Source organism: Capricornis sumatraensis, chromosome 1, assembly GCF_032405125.1.
Source record: "Capricornis sumatraensis isolate serow.1 chromosome 1, serow.2, whole genome shotgun sequence".
NCBI lineage: Eukaryota > Metazoa > Chordata > Mammalia > Artiodactyla > Bovidae > Capricornis > Capricornis sumatraensis.
The window spans coordinates 41,829,163-41,844,056 of record NC_091069.1 but is presented as its reverse complement, the minus strand read 5'-3'; the positions used below and the strand labels follow the sequence as shown (position 1 = coordinate 41,844,056).

The following is a 14,894-nucleotide window of genomic DNA, read 5'->3' as shown; positions in this document are numbered from 1 at the left end:
AGAAGGTCCGGGAAGAAGAGCGCGGGGCGTCGCCGCGGAAAGAGCACGGCGGAGGCCGGAGCCCCTCGGCGCCTCGAAGACAAAGGCGGCGCGGCTGTAGCCCTAGCCGAGCGCGCCGACCCAGCCGCGCCGCGCCGCGCCCTGGGCGCACGGCCGTCTCTTCGGGAGCCGGTCGGAGAAAGAGCTTCACTCCCCGCGGCTCCTGACCCGGGCTCCACCCGCGAGGTCTGGGCTGCTCCGAGCCCGAGTCGGGTTTCGCTTTCCAGCGATCATAAATAGCTTCGTGTTTGTAAACAGGCGCTGGGGGCACATTCCCGGCTCTCGGCTCATTGTTCCCTCCCTTCCTCTCTCACTTCGCGCAGGACGCCGGGGCTGGGGCTGGGGCCTCCGGGACTAGGAGATGGGGAGGTTCAGACCCCCAGAATGAGAAAAGACAAGCATTTGCTTTCTCGGGGCGAGTGTCCACCTCTGACAGCAAAAAAAAAAAAAAAAAAAAAAAAAAAACTCTTAAGCTAGATCTGCAGAAAGCCCCAGCCATCCCCACCCCACGTTCTCAGAACTCCTAAGCAGACCCTTTCGCAGCCTTGCTCCTCTTCCTCTTCGCTCTCGGTTTGACTTTTATACGTGGAGTATTGGTTCTAAGAATCCACTACTTTCTGCATCAGCCCCCCCCTCCAACCCGAAAAACACAGTCAGACCCCAATAATTTCGAGGAAAGTCAGGAAGTCTATCCGCCGAACCCTGTGCAAAAAAAACTCCCGCTGCGGTTTGTCCCGAGTTTATTCCCGATTTATTTCAAGAGAGTCAGCTTTGGGGAGAGAGTCTGGAGGGGGAGGGAGAGAAAAGAATACGGAAAATAAAACCGGCGGCGGGGGGCTTCTGCCTGCGCTTGTGCGCGTGTGCCCTGGGTATGTGGGTGTTTGTGCCTGGGCGTGCGATTTAATGGAGCGCCTTTCTGCCTCTCCAGTGCGGCCAGAGCTCGCTTCGCGCACCCACCCCTGCCGAGGAGTCTACTTGCTGCAGCCCAATGCATTGTGTAAGACGCGACCTGTTATGGCCACCACTACTTCCGGGTTCTAGCATTCTGGTCGGAATCCACCTCTCCGCCTGTGCAACACACACTTTACACACGCACGGGGACTGCAAGCGGGCAGCATCGATCGTGGCTCCTTTAAGACAAACTCAGACAGACATTTTTTTTAAACCTCCTCCTCTAATCTCCCTCCAGTGCAGCAGTTGCAAAGACGGAGAGAGAGAGAGAGAAAGAGAGAGCGAGCGAGAGAAGAGAGAAACTGATTAGGAATTAGGACTGATTCAAGGGAAGCGAACGCTAGGGCTTTGTGCATTTGAATATTAACATTTGAGGTGTTCTGACCAGAAGAAGACAGAGCGGATGATCATTCATTCACCACGTTGACAACCTCGCCTGTGATTGACAGCCGGAGTGGCAGAAAGCCATGAGATTTGGTAGTTGGGTCTGAGGGGCGCTCTTTTTTTTTTTTAACTGATTTTTTGGGGAGAGAAGATCTGCTTTTTTTTTTTTTTTTCCTTGCCCCTGCTGCTGTCTTGGAAACGGAGCGCTTTTATGCTCAGTGACTCGGGCGCTTTGCTTCAGGTCCCGTAGACCGAAGATCTGGGACCAGTAGCTCACGTTGCTGGAGACGTTAAGGGATTTTTCGTCGTGCTTTTTTTTTTTTTTTTTCCGGGGGAGTTTACGTATTTGTTTCTTTTCACACTGGCCTTAAAGAGGATATATTAGAAGTTGAAGTAGGAAGGGAGCCAGGGAGGCCGATGGCGCAAAGGGTACGTATTAAAAAACAATTGTGGAACTCAAATGTGAGATTAAATTGAAACGTGGCTGAAAGACACTGCTAAAAAGTTTCCTTTTTTCTCTGTCTTTTTTTGAAAGAGGCTCCTAAAGCCGTGGCCTAAAGCAAGAGGATTTATTCAATGCATTTGTAGACTTATGCATGTTACATGTAATTGTTAATTCAAGTAATCAAGTTTCCTATAGGTTCCTAACCAGCAGCTATATAAATAAAAATACAAGCTTGGACAATCATCTGTTTAAAAATCAAAAAGCGCTGGATACTTGATGTTATATAGCCTGAACATTCAAGGAGCAGAAGTTTAAAGCTATTTTTAAACTAAAATAAGCAGTGAGAAACTTCTGATATGTTATTGATTATGCTCATCTTTAATATCACTGGAAGAGTTTAGCATTTTTAAGCAAATAACTCATAGTACAACAGTTTTGGGGGTCGGAAAGCATTCATCTTTTTAAAGTAATTTTAATGTATGTGACTTTTTATACAAGGTAATATTTTGTAAGTTTTTCTTAGCAAAGCCCTACACTAATTGGATACTAAGCACACAACTATTCACTTTAAAAATGCAATACTAATTTCCCCAATATTCCTATTTGAATGGAAATGTAGTGAGAGTAAAGTGAGACAATGACAACCCAACAGAGGTAGTTTCTTTAAAGAAAGGGGATCTACAAAAAGCCTTCCTTGCATAAATTGTGCCCTGGCCCTCAAAGCGCTGTTTGCAAAAGAAAGTTACTAGGCTGACACATTTTTTCTTTACTCCTTTGGTTCAGGCAAATGTCAGCGTTCTTCCAAACTCTTTTCACACCTCTGGCTTTAAGGAGATGAAAGTGGCAATTCCTCTTTGAAAATCATTTCACTCTCGGTGCCTCCAAATCTTGGGAAAAGAACTTGCCTGAAATGAAGCAATGAGAAAAACCTCAATAGCTAAATTTTGCACACAAAAATAATGACAATATGAAAGTAGTTTTTCTGGAGAAGGAAGATGGGGGGGGGGGTAGAATGAATGTGCATTTACTTTTAAATTTGCTTTAAACCTGATGACTAACATCTACCTCATTGCCTTCTAGTTTAGGGAGAAAGTTCATAGCAGTAGAAAAAATGTAGTATAACTGCTCCAACTATAGATTTTCTTTTAACTTGGGGGGAATATTGGCTAATTCTAAATTCAGCCCTAATGTCCAAGAGAAGTTACCCTTCTCTGAGTTTCATTTATAAAGGGGGCAGTTAGTTTTGTATGATTTTGCAGAGTTTGTCTTGGAGAGTAAAGGAAATGCAGTGTCTTGCAGGACTGCCTAACCCCACGCTGGCAGGGAAATAAAATGAGAAGCCTGTCTGAATTCACGTGCTTGGCTTAGCTGTTCTCATCGTAACTTTTTTTTTTTTTAATTCTCCCTGATGGGAAGGGGCTGTGAAACTAGGCAGGTTTGTTGCACTGTCCTGGCACGTTTTATTATTGTGATTTTGAATTTCCTCCTCTAGAGACATGCACAATTTACCTTCCGCCCTCCGGGAGAATGCCTCCCTTTCTTCCTTCTTTCTTCCTTCCTTCCTTGCCAAAGGATCCTGAATTTCTGACTAGTTGATAGGGACACAAGTTAGGGCAAGACCATTCCATCTAGCCGAGTCTCACTGAGAATCCTAGAATTTTTACCTAAAAAAAAATTTTTTTTTTAATGAGAAATCTCAATTACAGAGAGGCCAGGCCCCCGAATTCAGGGTTGAAGGATCCAGCTGGACTGACGTTGTATAAGCTCCGTGCCCTGCTGTCTCCCCTATGTGCCTGCCTGGCCTTCTGAATCTTGTTTCTCTCCTGTTTGTCATGCAGTACGACGATCTACCCCATTACGGGGGCATGGATGGAGTAGGGATTCCCTCCACGATGTATGGGGACCCGCATGCGGCCAGGTCCATGCAGCCCGTCCACCACCTGAACCACGGGCCTCCTCTGCACTCGCATCAGTATCCGCACACAGCCCACACCAACGCCATGGCTCCCAGCATGGGTTCCTCGGTCAATGACGCTTTAAAGAGAGATAAAGATGCCATTTATGGGTAGGTACGACGGGCAGCAGGTTCAGCAGTTTCGAGGCGAGGCTTTCTTTCCCCATTTCCCTTTGCCCTCGATAGGAGGAAAGTCAGAGCTCTCTGGATTTGGAGGTACATTATTCGGTGACTTTTCATTCTCTTTGCATGGAGATTGGGGGAGGCGGCCAGCCCAGACGCCCCCCGCCCCCGTCTCCGCTCAGGCTCCGCGCGGGTCCAGTGTCCAGCTCCTCCGAGGCCATGCCCGCGGAGGGGTCGCCGTGCGGAAGTTGCCAAAGGTCCCTCGGCCTCCCACCACCCCCCGCAGACTCCGGCTCCGTAGTTCAGCGGGTTGGAGTCCTCACTTGCTCGACTTCTCGGGGAGAGTGTTGGGGATTTCTAAACGTAGGCGCCTTTGTGTTGCAACGAAACTTTTAGTTTAAAGGAAAATCTTTTAAGCCACTGATTGTTCTGACTTGCTAAGTTTACTCAGCCACCGTATGCTGGCCTTGCCACCGCACAATAAAATCAAGGGAGGACAGTTGCAGGTCAGGCAAAGGGGAACAGGCTTTGCATTTATGGAGTCTGACCACTGTAGTCGAGGAGAGGAGCTCACTGTGAATTGTTACAGACCTTAAGAAACTTCTGGCCGTTTTAGGACTTTGTGTTTAAGGGCGAAACTTGCAGGATTTAGAAGTAGATGCGGGGTGCTCTCGGCCGGTGTAGTGTTCGCTGCGGTTCACGCCGTGTTCTCCCGGGCCCTGGGGTTAGACCAAAACCCTCTGAAAGTCACTGTGCCTACTGTGCGCTGATGTATTATTGGGGGACCAATTTTTACTTTGCAGCCACTTTTATTTTTATTTATTTCTTCTTTTGAAAAACAAAAAAATCAGGTAACACTGACCCTCCCCGACTGGAAACCCTTTCTGCTTTATCTTCTGGTCCCTTGTGCCATGGGCTTGTTTAAATCCCAGCGTCCTCTCCACAGCGTTAACTGCAAATGATTTAGGCTCCCGGACAGAACATTTGGGGAAGCTTTGAAAAGGACCCCAAACTGTTAAATTCCCAGCGGGCTGTGAGAGCTAATAAAAGACTCGAGACACCTCTTTGGGCATTAGAAGAGGCTTTTTTTGTTTTGTTTTGTTTTTAATGGGCTGAGATAAGCAACATCTAGGCCCCTTGCAATACTAGCTGCTTTGCCATTACGTGGGGACAAAATGAAAGGCCTGACTGCAGGCACATTTGAAGGAACTTTCTTAGGGGGTGGGAGGGGGGCCGTGGGGACCGTCGGCGAAGAGAGGGAAGTGTGCAGGGAGACAAGGAGGAGCCCTCCGGCCCTCTGAGGGCTTTGGGGTCAGGATCCGTGGTCCAGCCCTCTGACAGTCAGTCGGTCCCACAGCCAGAGAGATCCTTGCCCCAAGTTAGCTGAGCGCCTGCCTCCAAGATCCCCAGAGTTTGAGCTTCGCGGGGCGGCCTCGGAGGAACCCACTTGAACGAGATTTCCCACCTCCTGCGCGGGGCGCCTTTCTCCTCTTCCAGGTCCTGGGTGTGCATCGGAGGGCCGAGGGCTGGTCGGGGTGGGAAACTTAATTCAAAATGGCTGCTGGAACCGCTTGGGTTTTATTCTTAGCAAATGTTACTAATTTCTCAGGCCAGATAGGCTGAACCAGTCTTCAGATACGGTCCATGGCTTAGGGCCTCCGACTTTCGGGGGCCCAAGGAGGAAAGGGAGGTGAGCAGTCACCTGGGGGGTAGGGATGGGGGAAGAGGAACAAGGAGATGTCAAAATCAGGGAGAGGGAGGTCCCCGTCTTGAGCTCGCCCGGCTGTTTTTCTTGGGCTCCTTGTTTCACTGCCGCGGGACTAACCATTGTGTTGTTTGTGACTGTTGTATTTTCTTGCAGACACCCCCTCTTCCCTCTCTTAGCACTGATTTTTGAGAAATGTGAATTAGCTACTTGTACCCCCCGCGAGCCGGGGGTGGCGGGCGGGGACGTCTGCTCGTCAGAGTCATTCAATGAAGATATAGCCGTGTTCGCCAAACAGGTCAGCAAAATCAATGTTTCAAAAGTAAAAAGAAAAAAAAAAAAAGAAAGAAAGAAAGAACCTCCCTCCACCCGCCCCCCGCCCCAGCACATTTGCAAAAGTAACCAGCTGAACAGTCTGCCCTAAGCCAGGCCTTGTTATATCTTCCCTGAGCTTTTCCTCCTAAATCAGTGTCTGTTTGCGGATGCCTGAAAATCACCCCACTTCTGACCCACTCCCGCGCCCTAACCCGACGCAGAAATCTCTCTCTGTAAAATGCGACCCCAAACCCCCAGCGCAGGACCTTCCTTGGAGTTGGCGAGCTGGGCAGGGATCTCTTAGCAGCACACTGCTGGGAGAAGTAACCCTGTGCTCTGGGCTTGTTTTCGGATTATTTGACTCACACTGAAGGGTTTCTGCACGGGACGAACTCGGTGTCACCGAGTCTGTCCCGGAGGTTACATCCTGCCCCCGACAGCGTAATGAGGCAAGAAACTAGGAAGGCGACCAGATTTCAAATGTTTCTTTCTCCCCCCCCCCTTTCCCCTCCCTCTCCCCTCTCCTTCTCACTTGTATTTAGATTCGCGCAGAAAAACCTCTCTTTTCTTCTAATCCAGAACTGGATAACTTGGTAAGAGCGGACCCCTTACTCCCCTCCCCACATCTTCCCTTCCCCACCCCCGCCTTCTCCCCAAGCTTTGCTTTGAGAGCCCTGAGATTTCTAGACCCGTCCTCCTGTAGCTTGCAAGTGGGCTGCAAGGGTTTCCATCCACCCAGCAAGTGGGCCGGGACGGGGTCCCGGGGAAATAAATTCACCTCCAGAGGGGCCGGGTGAACCGGCGCAGGGAAACGCGAGCTTTTGTTTTTTATGACAGCCGGGCAGCGCGGCTCTAATCAGCCCGGGGATTTATCTCCGGGCCTGTCAGCGTGTGTGCTTAAACTTTGCGGACTTCCCAGCCCTCAAAGTCGCGTCATGAGGGCAAGCAACCAGGCCAGACCCCCCAAACCACCAGTTTATCGGAAAGGTGTGTAGAAGGCGGCAGAAAGTTTGCAATGTGAAAAGCCAGTTTGGAGACTATTGGGACTATTTTCCGTGCACGCCTTCCAGGGAAATACCTAGTGGAGGGGTGCGGCCCTTTGGGGGTGGTGCAGGGGCAGTGGGGCTGAGACAGAGGGGAGCTATGGGCAAGAAGAGTGTTTATGACCCCCACTTAGATGCTCGGTTGTTGTTTTAGCTGTTTTTTTCTCCTTAAGAAATATAAACCTCTAGATGGTACCCAGTCGCTGCTGTTAAGTTTTAGTGTTATGGCCATAAATCAAAATAACTCTATTTACTGGGGGGAGGGGAGGGCTGGGGATGTTAGAGCTATGACAGCCAGTTTTCTGCAAACTACGAGTGGGGCCGCTCATTCTTTTTGTATCTTTGCAGATGATTCAAGCCATACAAGTATTAAGGTTTCATCTGTTGGAATTAGAGAAGGTAATTTCTCTAGCTTTTTCTCTCCTTTTGCTTCCCCCTCACGCCCAAACACATAGAAGGGGAGGGTTCAGAATGGCTGAAGTTCAGGCTTTGAAGATATTTGCATAAACGTCTTTCTTTCTGGTAATTAGTGTCAAGGCCAGTCTTTGAGTCCATTTCTCTTTGCAGTTTAATTACAATTTCAGACACTAAAACTGGGATCACAAACGCCCTAGCCTTGTATTCATTCTTAATACCTTGCTGGCTTTGTGTAAGTAGTTGCAGGGCTCTGCATCCCCTTGAATGCTTAGAAAGCTATCCTGAATTTGCTTCACAGGTTGTCCCTTCTCTTCTTCCTCCTAGTCTTCTTTGCTACCTCTGAGGGGGGGAAAGTTTTGTTTAGTTTTAGTGAGTTTCTGGAAGACAGTCTGAGAGCAGTGGCGGGTCAGATACAGGGGGAGAGGCGGAGTGGGAGGAGGAGTGGGCAAGGAGTGTGGAGGAGGCGGTGGGGGAGGCACTTTAAAGGTTCTGCGGAGACAAAGCAGAGTTGATATTTGTGTCAGTTTCTTGAATCTGGAAATCCTGCACACATCCCACCTTCACACTCAAGAAAGGGTGTGGGATAACGTGATTTTGCTAGCTGTTCTATAAATCTCAGCAATAAAAACTTAATGCATTGTAATTCAAAGTAACATTAAATTGCAAGCGCACTGGGGTTTCTTGTGAATTTTTGCATGTCAGTGATGCCTGTGTCCTGTAAGACACCGCTCCACCTATCCCTAAATATTTTGAAGCATTCTTTTCCCTTAAAAAATTAATCAGTTTGATACCTTTTTGTGGCTGTAAGGGTTCCCCCCACACACACCATATCATGAGTTTTTTTTTTTTTTTAAGGAAGCATCCTAATATATGCTTCTTATAGATAGAAACCCTAATTACCAATGTTAAAGGGACTTGGGTTGTCAGGCATATATCCTGTACCAACACAGTACTGGTCCTTTATATACATACATATATATGTATATTTAATTTTTTCTTAGACATGTTGGAAAGGATTTATGATAAAAATAACTGGACAAAATTAAATAGTTTACCTTAAATGTCACCCACATAGGTCACCTCTTTAATGGCCACGGCCCCAGGAGCAGATGAATTTAACACGGGTGTTGAATATGTTGTAGCCTGTGAAGCATCTTGTCACTGTCAATTTTCTGGGATATCTCTATTTTGTAAGAAAAGAAAGTTATTCCTAATTCTGGATGCGTCTGGGGGTCTCTGGAGGACAATTGCCCTGTGTTTCCCCTATTTAGAAGTTTGGATCTCACAAAGGGGGTGGATTGCACTTGTCAATGTCATTTATGAACTCCTGATTATATTTCCATTTTTTTATTTCTGTCATAATGTAGGTACACGAATTATGTGACAATTTCTGCCACCGGTATATTAGCTGTTTGAAAGGGAAAATGCCTATCGATTTGGTGATAGACGATAGAGAAGGAGGATCAAAATCAGACAGTGAAGATATAACAAGATCAGCAAATCTAACTGACCAGGTATGCGCTTTTCAATTTCAACATCCCTGGGAAAAAAATCTGTATGCATATTGCTTGCTGGATCACTACCACCTCCTTTTATTATTTGCATATGATTAAGTCCCTTTTAGATACATTTCCATCGAAATGAAAATTTTTGAATAATGTGGCTATTATTGCTTCATTAAGGCTGGCTCTGGGATTCGACCTGGAGAGATGAGCTTGTAAAAGCTTTGCCTGCAAACTTGACCTGTTTCTTGTCGCTTTTAATTTTTGTCTTTATTTTATTTACCCTCTACAATAATGGGAGTGTTAACTGCCAGTGACCGCCTCTGGTGGTAGGGCTTTGTTCTGGAGCATTTTTTCCCCCTTCTTTCTCAAAGAAAAGAAAAGTGTAAAGACTGCTTATTTCTTATTTTATTAGGAATAAACCCAAGATAGGTGGTCTGAGAGAGACAGGGAGGGTTTGAAATCTAGCAAATGCTTGCTATTTTCTCCCTGTCTATACGGTTCATTAGCCTGTCTTGTCAGTTTTCCTCGGCCGAACGCTTCTAGACCTCACTGAACATTGCTTTGTGCAGTGCTCGCTGCAAGCTCGCCCATTTTATTGTACTTAATAGAAAAAATAAGACCAGGCCGAGGTTAGAAAAACAGATAAATATGGACGTTTCTCCTCCTCCTTTCTCTTCATCCTCCAGCCGGTACGTGCTCTGGGCCCTCTGGGTTGGCAGCTTTTGGAAGCGTCTGCGTCAGGGGCTCCTTTCGACTCCCTCGGTGTGGCGGTGTGGCGGGTGGGGGACTTCTCGCCGCCCTGCTCTGGCTGCCGGCCTCCGCTGGCTTCGCCCCCTCCTCTCTCGTCCTCCCTCCAGGCCCTTCTTCCGCTGCGTTGCTAAGTGGGGACGACTTTTATTTGAAGTTGCTGGGGGTGGGGGTAGATTTCTCTCACCCCAACACCAGTGTTTGTTCCTAGTCCCTCTCTCCCTCACTCCTGTCTCTGTGTCGGCCCCAAGGAGTTGAGAAAATGCACTGAAAGTGAAAACGTGAGGAGTGGATGAGATGGAACAGGGTTCAGGACAGCTTTCGGTTGCGAGTTATGGCAGGGCGTCTTGAGATCTGGGTGGCGGGCCTCCTGCGCCTGTCCACCTATACGTGAAGGCCCTGAGTTGTTTCTCTTTCTGACTTGGCACGTGAGTCCTGTCTTGTGAGAGAGAGCAGCCTGCCTTTGTTAAGCCAAAGGACAACCAGTCATACAGAGTTTTTTTTGCAAGCTCTGCCATGATCACGGTTGGCCAGCGACTGTCTTGCAGAGTCCTTGCCGAAGTGCCCGACTCCTCGTCTGGGTGTCATCTTCAAGTTTGCTTCTCTCCCTTCAATCCCTTCAATCCCCAACCTGGATTTCTCTGGGTGACCCCCTCGGCAGAGGTGGAGTTTCTCCTTTTTCCCCAAAGAAGTGGAGGGTAGGCAAAGCTGAGCTTTAAAAGCGTCAACCTCGCCGGGTCTTTTCTAACTGGCGAGTTACAAACTTTCGGCAGTGTAGACGAGTGCCGGGAACAGGCAGCCTGCGCGATCCTGGTGCTGCCCCGCCGAGGTGGGAAACCAGCAAGCGGCCCCCGGTCTCCACCCCGCTAGCCGCTCGGCCTCCCGCCTGGTTCAGGCTGCCAGCCCTCTCCCCGGAGCTGTTAAATGCAGATTCCGCTGAGGAACCCTCGGGTAGCTGCTGTTGAATAAAAATTGTAATCCAACAAGCCTAACTAGAAAATGGGATTCTAAAAGCTCCGGAGTGCTGGGTACATAAAGCTATTTGAGCAAATTACAAGAATCGCTTAGGGGCATGAATGAAATCAACACTTTAATTGCCTCCAAAATGAAGATTTATACCCCATTTTCCTCAACGAATCATTATTTTATTAAAATCAAAGATAAAGGATCAGAGTTAGGGGTGTTTCAGGGGGTACAAAATTGGTAAAACAAAATTGAGTTCTTCCTTTACTCCTTAGGTAAACTTTTGTTACTCAGTTACCTTTATTTGAAACATGCGAATTGGTGGGCAGTGGCCAGGGGTAAAAACTGGTACTTCATTCTCCTCCCCCAACTATAGAATGAGCAGCATGCCTCCCTCCCGGCCGCTTCAGAGTGGGGGCTTGGCAGCTCTGGCTAAGCTCGTGGCTCGGTGGGCCTGTGCGCGTGGGCGCGCTCGCGGGACCCTCTCGGGCTCACCGAGGTCTCAGTTGGGCGCAGGGCAGCAAACCCCAAGTCTGTGCTTTGGAATTGTCCATTTCCCAGAAGGCAGGAGCGAGTGTGCCTGGGCTCCCTTTGGAGACGGGCGCGCAGAGCGCGGCGCGCACGCGGGACTGTGCCTCACTCGCGGGGTGGAGTCCCCTGTCCTGGGAGGTGGGACGGAGGGAAGAGGCACTAGGGCCGCCTCGTGGGCGCCAGTACTTCTAACTGGAGCCGGCTCGCCGGTCCCCAGGGGCCGGGCCCGGAAAGGACTGCCTCGACACCTGTCTGCGAATGCGGCCCAGCCAGTTTGAGCCCCAGTGGCGGGTGTGCTGCGGGCTTCAGGTGTGGTGCGAGCGCGGGGCGTCGTTTGCTTATTAGCCCCTCTGTCTCTAGGGGCTGTGGGCAGTAGGGTTTATTTTATTTTACTTTTCTCCTCGGAGGGCGCGAAGGCTGCCACCCGCGCGGGGACTTGAAATCCAGGACTTGGATACCAGCCGGTTTCCCGGAGGGCTCAATTGGAGGAAATCTACTTGGCCTTGAGGCGTCCTTAGTTTGGTGCTTTGTTTTGTTTTTCTCATCAGATTAAGATGCCCCCAGAAGCCGTAATCCCGCTCTCACCCCACCCTCAACGCCCTCCCCCGACTCCCACTCCCAGACCCCGATGTCCCAGGTCCGAGAGTCACCTACCTCGGGCGCAGGCCTCCAGGGCGCCCTCTCCTGACGGCCTCGCTCCCCGCTCGGCACAGTCGTTCCCGACGCCCGGGGCCTGGGGGCAGCGAGGGGCACCCGGCCTTAACCGGTCTCGGCAGGCGGCGAGGGCCGGGCTGAGACCCCGGGAGCGGGTGCAGAGAGGGGCCTACCGTGCGAGACGTCGAAGCCAGGGTTGAGCCTGGTTGGTGATGGAGAGGGACGGAGGGCACGGGGAGGCGGAGCGCGAGTTTGGGGGACCCAGGGTGGAACTGGGGTCGCCAAGAGAGGTTAGACGGGCAAGAATCTGGTTGCCAGACGCTGGACTTTAGGCCGCCCTTCAGGAAGGCGCTGTCGAATAAAGCCTTCCTTCCTCGAGTTGTTTGTTTCTCGCCACTCCTTGAATCTAAGCATTTTCCACTCCAAGGACTGTCGCGAGAGGGAGAGGAGAGAGAAGCAAGGGTCCCTGGGGCCCCCGAAGGCCACCAACCGAGGTGGCCTGGCCCCCTAGCAGCGAGTGGGACTAGCTGAGTATGTGCTCAGGCGCCAACCCGGGTTCTCCCACAAGCAGGGGGAGGCAAAGAAAAGGTCCCTTTGGATTACAATTTTTATTCAACAGCAGCTCTCCGGGGGGTCCTCGGCTGAATCTGCATTTAACAGCTCCTGTTTGAGGGCTGGCGGGCTGCGCAGGGCACCCTGTTGCATGTTAATCTAGATTTGCCTCTGACATCTGGGGAGAAGTAATGTGGCTCCCAGAGATGGAACCAGAAAGTCAAGCTCGCCAGGCAGGTTAAATGCCAAGCGCTGCTGAGGTCCCCGGGGACGGGGGTGGGGGGACCGGGGTGGGGGGGGGACCGCCGCCAGGGCTGCAGAGCCCAGGCAGGAGAGCGGCAGGCTTCCGGGCCTCTGGGATCAGGGGCAGCCCTGGGCCAGTGCGCTTTGGTTTCCCAGTGGGGCCAGGGAACCCAGGTGGCAGTGTTTTATTTGAAGAGTCCAGAACGTTGTTTCTAAAGCATCCTTTGAGATGACTGTCTTAAAACTGAACTTGAACTTGACCGAAAACACCCCTTCCTTGCGAAGTGGGATGGGGACACCTCCAAGGGAGATTTAAGCTTTCTCTTTTGAGAAGGTGTTGCTAAGGGATGGGGAGGCCTAATGTTCTTCGTATATTGGATCCACTGCTTTAGAAAAAAAAAAAAATAGATGAAGCCAAGGGATATTTACTAATACTAGGAATGCAAGCAGTTTTGTTTTCATCCATTAAGAAAAACTGGACACAAACATGGAGGGATAGGAAAATGTCAATTAGTCTGTTTCTAAATGCTTAACACATGGACACAACTTATTTAAATTGTAAGTACTTCTAGGGTCTCACTTAATGTCTTAATCCTGAAACCTCTGAGTCCACAAGCCTTGAAGGCCATGGAGTCTTAGAATAATCTGACTTTACTTTTGATTGTTGTTGTGAGTCATGTGGGATACTCTTAATTCCTCTTGAAATATGTCAGAGGGAAATTATGGCAAGATTCTCTTTAATGATTAAATAATAAGGTGTTGACTGCTTGTCACTACAGTGGCTAATTGGGATGTTCATTCTAGGCCCTTTGTTGCTTAGTATCCTTTGATTTCAAAGATAGTTGTTTACCAGGTGTGTTTTTATTGTTTTCTGATTGGCTCTTTGGGTGTATTTATATGTGACTGTCAGAGTAGGGATGCATTGATTCTTATTAGGGGCACGCCAAAAACATTTGAGAGGAAAAAAAAAAAGTGGTTCAGAGTCAATGCAGATAGGTTGAGATCGATTACATTTTTAAATGTCTCAAAGTCTAAATGTTAGTGCTGTAAAAGTTATTCCCCGTTCCTAGTTTCTCTCTTTCTCAGTAGAAGTCCCCAGTGCAAGCTCTATGGTTAGTAGAAAGCAATGATGCTAATGCTACTTTGTACAAGGTAAAGCCCCATAACAGTAACTATTGTTCGGTGATTTAACTAGCTCTGTGGCAATAGGTCACTCAAATAGTTCCTCTCCCAGCAGAGTGACTCTATGGCTCATGATTTGGAAATATATAGAGTGGTTGTGGGGGCTCTTGCTATCAGTCCTAACTTAGAGATTTTTAGTACAAAACGTGGGGAAGTTTAACTAGTAGAAGAAAGAAGAAGGAAGGAGAAAAGGCCTTAAAATAAGGGCCTTGCTTTCAAAAAAGTAACTGAAATATCATGCTATAATGGCCCAACTTTGAAAACAAACAAATTTTAAATCATTATGTTTTCAAACACTCGTATGTTTAAATGTTAAAATGTTTGTCATAGTCCGAAAGATTTAAAACACAGCTGTTGCCGGGTGACGGACGGAAAATTATGCAGTAAAACTCCATACTCTTAAAAACAAAGACTATTTGTGGTCCCATAGTAGAAATATAGGTTTTTTTAAGGCCAAGCAGATAGACTACAGTATTACCAAGGGGCCTATGTTATAAAACTAGCTTACCTTCCCTCGCAGGTGGAGTTGGAGAAACTGAAGAATGCATAACAACTTGTATTAAAACACATATAAATGAAAATGCTGTCAAATGAATTCAAGTGAAGTATTTTCACATTGGTAATGCTATGCTTGCCATTGCAATGGCAATATTTTCTCATGAAACGTAAATATGTCAAACCAACATGAAATGCTTAAGTTTTAATAAATGATCATTTAGTCATCAAACACAACCTGAGTATGTATACAGAAACTTTTAAAGAAAAGTCGGCATACAGCCAAATTCCTATAGGGACTAGCAGGGGAATGATCAAAAAACGAACACGAAATAAGACTTCCTGTAAGAAGGTCTATAATTCAACATTATTTGACTCCACTGTCATGGAAATAGTTGAAGGATAGTAAATTGATACCATTCTCAGTCACTTTTGTTACACAGTCTTAAATGTTTGCAACTGTAGCATTTTCCATGGCCTTTTTTGGATTGTGATATCTGTCGTATTTGTATCAAAGTAGCACTTGAGTTTATGTTATAATCGAAACAGACATTTTTGCTGTTTCTCCTATGTGCAAAAAATTAATTTAATATTTTAAAATGACATAAAAACTATGGGAAAGTCTTCTTTTACAAATAAAGAAATA

The 14,894-nt window shown here is 48.1% G+C and overlaps 1 protein-coding gene across 4 annotated transcripts in view; it reads left to right on the top strand.

The window, feature by feature from the left end:
• The first annotated feature begins 1,791 nt into the window (after positions 1 to 1,791).
• Positions 1,792 to 14,894, top strand: part of MEIS1 (Meis homeobox 1) — a 144,895-nt gene continuing 131,792 nt past the window's right edge. For 2 of the 4 annotated variants that reach the window (XM_068976446.1, XM_068976367.1), the window contains exons 1-7: positions 1,792 to 1,803; positions 3,658 to 3,884; positions 5,758 to 5,899; positions 6,459 to 6,509; positions 7,308 to 7,358; positions 8,744 to 8,872; positions 13,180 to 13,203. In XM_068976446.1, coding sequence (XP_068832547.1) covers positions 1,792 to 1,803; positions 3,658 to 3,884; positions 5,758 to 5,899; positions 6,459 to 6,509; positions 7,308 to 7,358; positions 8,744 to 8,872; positions 13,180 to 13,203 — 636 coding nt within the window. Of the gene's footprint in view, positions 1,804 to 3,657; positions 3,885 to 5,757; positions 5,900 to 6,458; positions 6,510 to 7,307; positions 7,359 to 8,743; positions 8,891 to 11,244; positions 11,251 to 13,179; positions 13,204 to 14,894 lie in introns of all 4 variants that reach the window. The other 2 variants (XM_068976276.1, XM_068976529.1) reach the window with 2 other exon arrangements.